This window comes from Helianthus annuus, chromosome 11 (genome assembly GCF_002127325.2).
Source record: "Helianthus annuus cultivar XRQ/B chromosome 11, HanXRQr2.0-SUNRISE, whole genome shotgun sequence".
NCBI lineage: Eukaryota > Viridiplantae > Streptophyta > Magnoliopsida > Asterales > Asteraceae > Helianthus > Helianthus annuus.
The window spans coordinates 111,718,138-111,727,708 of record NC_035443.2 but is presented as its reverse complement, the minus strand read 5'-3'; the positions used below and the strand labels follow the sequence as shown (position 1 = coordinate 111,727,708).

Genomic DNA, 9,571 nt, shown 5'->3' with positions numbered 1-9,571 from the left:
CGTTTCTTTTTATCCTGGACGGTAGGCTATTGGACTATAATGAGTTATTCAAACTGCATCAATTATTCAAGCTTTCTGTGTGTCTTTGTTTTAATTTTGTGTGTGACTTGGGATAAACTGTATTGTGTGTGTTGTTTTACAATTTATTGTTAAAGGCAATGTTAGGGTGTGTGTTTGTTCAACAATTTATTTATTTTATACATTTGTAGCCACAAGAGGAATGAACAAGTGGTGTTGTTGGTTTTGAATTACTCACAAATGCAGCCATAGGATTGAAAATGTATATATCATTCAAATATATATTTTTAACATAATGCATATTACATAACATCTCTGTATTAATTTTTACAGTTTGTGAAGAGTGAAGTGGAATTTATAAGTGACATCTTATTTTGTATCGAGGACACGGGAAATCATGAACGCATAACTTCGTTGTTGTGGTTTTCTCATCTAAAATTGAAGATTTGAGGTATGCATTTCCATAAAAAAAAAAAAAAAAAAAAAAAAAAAAAAAAAAAAAAATTAAGACTTTATTAAAAAAAGGGCAGCAACTATTAGCTATACCAATATTATATATAATGAGTTATTTTTAAGGGCACTATAATAGCTAAAACAACGTCGCTCAACTTCGGCTCGACCATGAAATGATGGGTCCGACTCGACTGACCCGAAAATTCCAACATTTGGTTGTGAGGTGAACCCATCGTAAAAAATTCCTAGATCCGCCACTATTTCTTAGCCTATCCGTCTTAGCTTTGTCTTGGTGAATTGGTTTGTCATACCATTTTGTTCGTCTTTCTTTCTTGATTGATTGATGTTGTTGCTAATTACTTTCTATATGCTTTATCTTCCTTTCTATGTCATCCCCTTTTTCTCTCGTCTACCTCTATTATTAGTATTTCTGGTTTTGTCATTCTCTTTTTCTGATGCAGTTGTATTTTTTATATAGTTACAAAAAAAAAAACAAAACAAAAAAAAAAACAAAACAAAACAAAACAAAAAAAGAGCTTCTTGAGTATGAGGACGAGCAACCTCTCCATCTTCTCGCATAGAGGTAAGGTTTGACTTGATCTTACCTCCCCGGCCCTACTTTATGATTGAAATTTATACTAGGAACATCAAAACCTACAAAAAACTAAACGGTTAATGAGTATCTCACGCAGATGAGACGAGACATGAGATACGCTTTACATAATACACGAGACTAAACATCAAGACCTATCTATCTCTCTAGCATCAAAATGCTTTACACAAAATATGAAGAGACGGACCTTTTTGCTCATATTCATATTAATGATGGGAATGGAGAGAAGAATAAGACAAGTGACACTTGACACAAGCATTGATACTTCCACCACAACAACAAAAAAAAACATTCTAACCGTTGGACAAATCAAACCTATAACCCACTTTCTGTACAGCATTAATTCTGCTCTTCTAAGTTGGCTAAATCAGTTGATAAAAAATAAAACTACGCCACATGTTGTCCCACGTCACTTTCCGCTGGCCTCGAGAGCGTCCTCACAAAGTAACTGCGCATTTCCGGCAATACACGCTTGATCAAATCACCGTACCTGATAATTTGATGATCACAAGAATCCAAGTTTTTAGTTTATTTTATAACTTGAAGAAAATTGGTGATTTGTTAAAAAAAATATAAACATACCATGATTTTGAATGTAATTTGTCAAAGTTCTCCAGAACGAATAAAATGCAGGCATTCTTTAGTGACACAGCATTGAAGGCCTCCGATAAGTCATACAAAAGTGATACATTGTCCACCCGTATATCCTAACGCAGCAACGAAACATCAGCGTTACAGACAAACCAAACTAAAAAGGTGTTTGGATGTGTGGTTTAAAACTGATTATTTGATAGTAAGGCTTATGGTGCTTAAAATGTAACAATCAGATGATAATATGTTTATAACTTTTTTGTAAAAAACAACAAAAAAAAATTGTGACTCACTTGCGCAATGGTATCCTCACAAAGACGCTTTAGCCCCTCAAGTAGATACTGATCTGCAGCTCTAAGAAGATCCTGAGCAATTTCCAGATTCACATCTACTGACCCGGTATACATATATCTGTATTTAAATAACATATTAGTTGTTTGAGTTTTCTTTAAGAGTGTAAACGAGCCAAACCGCTCATGCGCTACTCGAGAGCGGCTTGCTAAAAGCTAAAATCGAGCCTACCATAAACAAGCCCGAATTTCAGCCTAAGAATTAGCATGTTGATACGGAACTTCATATACTGAGCTTGGCTAGACTCGGAAACCAAATAGAGCCTATCATATATATAAATATATATATTACATAATAAAATAACTAAATATATTAATATGATAGAAATAAATAAGTATTAACTATACAACACATGGATATATACATAATAAAGTATATGTAACAAATAATAAACAAGCCGGGCTCGAGCTTGAAATTTTTCTCAAGAGCCAGGGTCGGGCTTTGGATATAGACTTATAGAGCTCGACTACACCCCTATTTTTCGTTATAGGGAAGTTATAGATGCCATACCTCATCATCAACTCAAAGACATCCCATCTAATATTTGGAATCTCAATGTCTTTAGCATCCTTCTCCTGCACATTCAAAAAGAAAAATAAAATAAAGATAGAAACACAGTTTCCAAAAATCCAGTTGGGGACAAGAAGAAATATAGAACACATGGTTTGACTTACCTTGTACCCGCCATCAAACATTGCCCGAAACGCATCAGAAGAAGCAAGAAGACAAATCTTGTGAGCGTAGAAGCGTTTGCCTGGAACTCATAAATATGACATTTTAGGTTCAACAAACATTAAAAGAAACAGGGGAAAAAATTCTAGCAAAAAGAAAGGTGGAACCTTCAATTAAGAAAGTAATATCAGATAGTGTTGGGTTGTTTACCAACTGCTCACCCAAATATACCTGCAAAAGAAGATATTACTTGCATCATATATGTGTCAACTTATTTAGGTGTTACAGCTACACCTGTCATTTGGGTAAGTTATGCTTCCTAAACGGGTTGACGTGGGTAAATTTTTATTTGCTAAATGGATTCATTTGGGTAATTTTTATTTACCAAACGGGTTGCTTTGGGTAAATTTCATTTGCTAAATGGGTCGATTTGGGTAACTTTATTTGCTGAATGGACTCGTTCTAAGTGATTTTGTTTGCCACATGGGTTAAATTTGGGTATTTTTTTTGCTACATGGGTTAATTTGGGTAATTTTTGTTTGCTAAACGGATTGATTCGTGTCTTCTCAGGATATACAATGGATTAAATGGGCCACCCTTATGAAACTTGCTAATTTATAACAAGCCCAAATGGACCATCGCCACTCAGTGCCACTGTCAACCGCCACTGACAACCATTTTCGTAGCAGCCATAGAAACATATATATATATATATAGTGGGTGAACCTGTTTTGATACTCCTTTTTGTTTCCTAAAATAACAACCACTTTCAACACAACACATTTTTGTCAGAACCCGTTTTGACCCAACTTTAATTGACATTCTCTTTTAATGACTTGTTGCATGACCCGACCCGGTTATACACAACTCAAACTTGGCTAAGCAAATATATAAGTAAATTGATAATCTCTTGCATTAATTGTTTGACTTCTAAAAACCTGAGATATTGGAGATAGTGGTCCTGCACTGACAGGAGAGAGTGAACTCGCTTTTTCAGCCAACTTGCACAAGGCTACACAACTATCTCGTTGGTGATTCAAATTGCTTGATTCCAATAGCTCTAAGAGTATCGATAGTCCTGCAAATTTCCATAAAATATTAAAGAAAAAAAAAAGTAAAATATGAGATTTATACAAAGGTGATTAAACCAAATCAGCATACACAATTACCATTGGCATCAACGAATATTGTTTTCTGGTCATCTGGTGAACAAAGATGCGCGAGAGCCATGGTAACTCGTCTTTGAACAGATTCTTCAGAAATCCGCATTAGGTACAACAAATGACTCAATACCTGATGCAATACATCACAAGATTCCGTCAATGTTTGCAAAATTAAATAGTTACTTACAATTATAAATTTATAACTGCTTCTAATAAAACAACTATCACCTCCAAGAAGCACTATTTATTAGAAGAAAATCTATTCATGTAACAGAAGATTATGACAAGTAGAATAATATGAAGGTTTTATTTGAGATAATTACCCGTCCATGAATCTTTTCCCCGAGCCTTTTCAATGTCTTTGCTACACAATCCCGAGTTGGCTGCAAAACAAAATTACAAGCTTACAATGTCAAACAAGTACTTACCCCAACTAGTCAGGTCACTATCTTGTGAAACTCTAGAGTCAACAATTTAGACTATTTATTTATTAGCAACTCAATTTGGGTTATGCTTTATTTCTAATTTCTAACGGGTCAGAAGATGGATAAAATAAAAATATACTGACAGAGAACAGGTAAAGGGTCAAAAAAAAAACCCGAAGTGTATTTTTAATACATATAAAATAATCATAAAGTTAAAGAGTTTCAGAACATTAAGTAAAGTTCCCTTATAATAATATAATTTTTGTAATCATATTTACCATACAAAGTAACTACAACAATTTAACAAAAAATTGGTTTGGGTCAACTTGACGCGGCCTGTTTCAAATCGGTTCCAAAATTTTCCACTTTGAAGTTTGAATAGACCCAGTTTTTAGCCGTTATCCAATTCACCCATTTGGCCATTTCTATTTGAAACATATAATATATAAGGCAAGAACCGCAAGAATAAGCTAGCACGTAACAATTTAAAGTGAAGGACTTCAAGGAATGCACTGGCAAAAGTAGGGCTACTTACTTGGACACTGAATTCACCATCCTGCAGCTTTTGGACCCCACCAACTCTTATAAGATCAGCAATATTATCCTAGATGGAAAAAAAAAAAATTTGAAGTATGGTTTATTACACACATATAAAACAAAAATAATGATGTAACTATTGTTATGATAAGCGTTCACAATACCTCATTATCAGCAAGACCATATAATGCAAACGCAGCATTGTGTTGGAGAGAACCGTTTCTAGAATCAAGAAGTTTCAACAACGGAGTTATACCACCACCCTGTGCGATACCGGCTTGGTTATGAGTATCCTGTTAGATGAGAAGTATTTAGGAAACCGAATCATGAATGTATGGCATGATCGTTTTCTAGAAAGACCAACCAACCACAATGTGCAAGAAATCTATGATTTGCTGAACATAATTTATTGCTCATAACACAATGATGACATGTGACTAGTAAAACAATCATAAAGATCATTCTATTGGTATTTGTAACCTAAACAGAAAATATATTATATATATATATATATATATATGTTCTAAAAGAGATACTTTTAGCATGGAAGGATATCATTATTTACTAGGAGACATGCGTAAATGTAATTGACTAATTGCCATTATTAAAACTTCCTAATTAAAACAGCATGACCTCACGACGCCCAAGGATAACGTGAAGTCATCCTCTCACATACAGAAACTAAACTTTACAGGTATTATATATCGTGCATACCCGTGCCGCCGTGCGAGTGTGTGTTGGTGTATATTCAGGTAGATTCGCTCAATTACATGTACTTTTGGAAAGGGAAACAACACGCAAAGCCTCCACAAACCCTAAATACAATACTGTGATGTTAAATGTCTTAAGGCAACATGAACAACCTATGATATCGAGACATCAAAATTTAAATAAATGAATTACTAGACAATTGACTACCTGTGCCAACCTTCCTAAAGCAAAAGCTGACATCTCCCTTAGTTGAGCATCCGGAGACTGCAACATCTCAACTAGTGGACCAACAGCACCTCTTTGGACTATGTGAACCTAAAAATATTTCTTTATAAGGGTTAATAATAAACAGCCAAAAAAATATAAAAACGAACAAAAACATAATACATGAATTTTACATTTAGGCCAACCTTGCAATCTGTATCGGCAGCAGCAAACTGTCCAAGCAATAATGCAGCTTCCCTTTGGCTCTCTGAACAACTTGAGCTGTTATAGGTACATGAGGGTTTAAGAAGGCTCGTCGAGTATATAAACGAGATTACAAGGAACAAAACCATAATGTTGAGTAAAAAAAACTTCTTTTGCATTTGTTGACTTAACTTATTTAGAGGGTAGAGTGGTACACGATTCAATTGTTCTCGTTACACTAAAGAGTAGTGATACTTCTTTTAGAAGCCGAACGTAAGAAAATTACAGTTTCCAAAAATTATTACTTTTTATCAGTAAAATCAAACAACTTCATATAGAACAGCTTTTAGGTACCAGCTAAATAAGCCACTTTGATTTATTACTTGAATATAGATCAAAGATATAGATGATGACAGGAGTTGCAATTAGATACAACTTATACAACCCTCTAGAGACTCTAATCATGCAACTCAAGTAACTTATATTCCATAAATAGTTGGTGTTATTTTAACAATTAATGGCAAACCTGGTAAATAACGCCATCAATTAGAGTTATATCTATCGCCACAATAGTATAAGCACATATCTTACCTAAGCAATCCTATTACAGGTTGCAGCGCTCCAGCAAGAAGAACTTCCTTCTTTATGTTGGGGGAAGAGTGGACGAGATTCCCAATCACACCGACCTGAGATGTCATTCAGAAATATTTTTAGCTATAAGCAATCTATGAGCTATATTATGTGTGAAATACTAAGATTTGATCATTCATGAAATCGAACAAGAACTAACTGCTTCATAGTGTATTGCTGCATCTTCAGACCGGAGCATTAGAATAAGAGTAGGTAAAGCACTGTAGTCCACAATCTGCAGATATGAAAGGACTCTAATCTTAAGAGAAATTGGCAATAGATCCATGTAAATATTCTGTTAATCTAGATAGTATCAACCTGAAATTTGTTTTCATCATTTTTAGAAGCTAGGGTACGCAGGGCCCCTGCAGCAGCTCTCTGCACCTTTGCGTCGGTGTGTTCAAGCAATTCAACAAGAGGAGGGATTCCACCTTCAACCCTGAACACGAAAATGTGATGTCAAACAAACTGTAACACACAATTGTTATTGGTAAATCGTAAATGGTGAATTAAAGTGACCTGACACGGGTCTTGATGCTGCTATTCTCATGTGCAAGGTTTGTGATTGCATCTGCTGCTCTTCTTATAACCCCGTTTAATGCTCGAGACTTCTGGCCCTCCCTGTGACGCTTAAGCAGAACAACCAGATGAGGTAGGGCTCCAGCATCGACAATGAGTTGTTGATGCTCAGGCTGTCGAACAAAAGGAATCACCAAAAGTGTATACCTTTAATAATGGTGTATAATGATTACAATATATAAAACCCTGATATAGTTTTTTCAAATGTTATGTAGATCAACACTATATGTTGCAATCAGACCACAAAAAAGAACTCTTGTAATTATACTACTAGTTTAGCTTAACACAACCAATATCATACACGCCACAACGATGAAGAGCCTAGCATTAATGGACAATTACCTTTATGGCAAGAAGTCCAAGAGTAAAAGCACATCCCTTCTCCACTTCATGCTCATACGCCCCCGGTACCGTAACTTCTTTCACCTGTGGCGCTTGAAGATGCCGCACTAGCGCTGGAACCGCACCGGATACAACAATTAAGTTAACAATATCCTCTGCAATCGTATAAAAAATCATATTAAAACTCCAGCCAACAATTGAAACAAACAGAACTCCTACGCATATCATAATCATCAACAACTACTTGCTCAAGTACATAATTTCACCTGTAACAACTAAATTAACAAAGTTCAATTAACCCAAAACCTATATTCACCAAACGAGTAATAAAAATCAACAGCAAATACTGCTAAAACCTGGGAAATTAGCCTCCGCATTATCATAATCATGAAATCATCTACAACTACTCGCTCAAAAACATGATTCTACCAGTAACTAAATTAACAAAACTCAACTAACCTAAAACCTAAGTTAACCAAATAGATAATAAAATTCAACAACAAACACTATTTAAAACACTGAACCACCCGTAAAATCATGCCGCAATTCTAAAAAAAAAAAAAAGGCAGGATATGAAGTTATGAACTGAGAAACATGAAACTAAAATAACAAAACAAATTGATGTAGATTCATACCATTTTGAACTCTTACGCATAATCAAAATCATCAACAACTACTAGCTAAAAAACATGATTTCACTGGTAACAACAAAACTAACAAAATTCAACTAACCGAAAACAAATTCAACAACAAATACAACTGAAAACACAGAACTACCAGTAAAATCATGTCGTAACTCAAATAAAAAAAAGGATGTGTCATCTAACATGAAAAAGAAATAACAAAACAAATTGATCGTAGATTCATACCGTTTTAAACTCCTTACGCCTTATCATAATCAACAACTACTCGCTCAAAAACATGATTTCACCAGTAACAACAAAATAACAAAATTCAACTAACCGAAAACCTAAATTCGCCGACAAAAAACCTATATTCAACAACAAACACAACTAAAACACTGAACTACCAGTAAAATCATACCGTAATTAACGAAAAAAACAGGTTGTGTCATCTAACATGAAATTGAACTAACAAAATGAACTGATCATGGGATTCATAGCGTTTAAAACTCTTACGCATTATCATAATCATCAACAACTAGTCGCTCAAATACATGACTCTACCAGTAACAACTAAATTAATAAAATTCAACTAACCAAAAACCTAAATTCAGCAACAAACACTACTTAAAACACTAAACTAGCAGTAAAATCATACCGTAATTAAAAAAAAAGTAGAATATGTGAAAATAAAGACGAAACTGAACTAACGAAACGAACTGATGATAGATTCGTACCGTTTTTCGCGAGCTCGGAGAGGAAATGAACAGAGCGTTTAACTAACGCACGATCTGCTTCATCGGAAGAGAAATTAGAGTCGATGATTTGAACCTGAGCGAGAACTTCAGAGGCGAGAGTGACGTCGATGAGTGATGTGATGTTCCGATCTGCGGTGAGTTCGTCCTCTAGCTTCCTCTTCAAGCTTCTTCTGGCGGAGGTTGAAGGTTGTTCATGGCGGTTCTGGTTCTCCATGAGAGGAGTGAAATGGTGAAGATGAATGGGGAGAGTGTGGGACTGTTTTGTATTTAAAGGTGGGAATGGTTGTGTGGATTTTTTTTTAAGTGACGAGCCGACCACTATACTACAATTTCAAATTTTATAAAGTATCTTGAAAATTTAAAAAAAAAAAAATTGTTATCTTTACTAATCATAGCTATAAAACGTTATTATTGATTTATTATTGGTGACATATATATATAGTAGGTTATACATCAGTGTATTACACGTACTTTTATAATAGAAACGATATAATTATATAATCTGTAAAAAAAACTTCGTATTATTAAATCATATGACAGTTCACACAACTAACTTGAATTTATCATAAAAATCGACCTATGTTAATCACCAATATTAAAATATCATAATAGCTTGTGTATTACACCAGTAGAATACTGAAAAATGTTTTTAGTTTGAATTAGAAATTTAGAATCGGGGGTTTAAGACTTTAAGTAT

General features: G+C 34.4%; 1 protein-coding gene across 3 annotated transcripts; it reads right to left on the bottom strand.

Annotated features, from left to right (window-relative positions):
- Positions 1 to 1,258: 1,258 nt before the first annotated feature.
- Positions 1,259 to 9,140, bottom strand: LOC110890202 (ARM REPEAT PROTEIN INTERACTING WITH ABF2). Of its 3 annotated transcripts, XM_035980261.1 has the most exons (20): positions 9,069 to 9,117; positions 8,854 to 9,037; positions 7,494 to 7,648; positions 7,092 to 7,264; positions 6,891 to 7,011; positions 6,733 to 6,807; positions 6,534 to 6,628; positions 5,933 to 6,020; positions 5,742 to 5,849; positions 4,988 to 5,116; positions 4,822 to 4,890; positions 4,185 to 4,244; positions 3,868 to 3,991; positions 3,637 to 3,776; positions 2,866 to 2,929; positions 2,701 to 2,780; positions 2,537 to 2,601; positions 1,969 to 2,086; positions 1,667 to 1,791; positions 1,310 to 1,574 (listed from the first exon to the last, which is right to left on the bottom strand). In XM_035980261.1, exons 6-20 carry the CDS (start codon positions 6,769 to 6,771, stop codon positions 1,472 to 1,474), a joined length of 1,407 nt encoding a protein of 468 aa, XP_035836154.1. In that variant the 5' UTR covers positions 6,772 to 6,807; positions 6,891 to 7,011; positions 7,092 to 7,264; positions 7,494 to 7,648; positions 8,854 to 9,037; positions 9,069 to 9,117; the 3' UTR covers positions 1,310 to 1,471. The 3 variants fall into 3 exon arrangements, with proteins under 3 accessions (XP_035836153.1, XP_035836154.1, XP_021993477.1); XM_035980260.1 differs by having other exon boundaries at positions 1,259 to 1,574; positions 8,854 to 9,140; XM_022137785.2 differs by having other exon boundaries at positions 5,945 to 6,020; positions 8,854 to 9,139.
- Between the last annotated feature and the right edge of the window lie 431 nt (positions 9,141 to 9,571).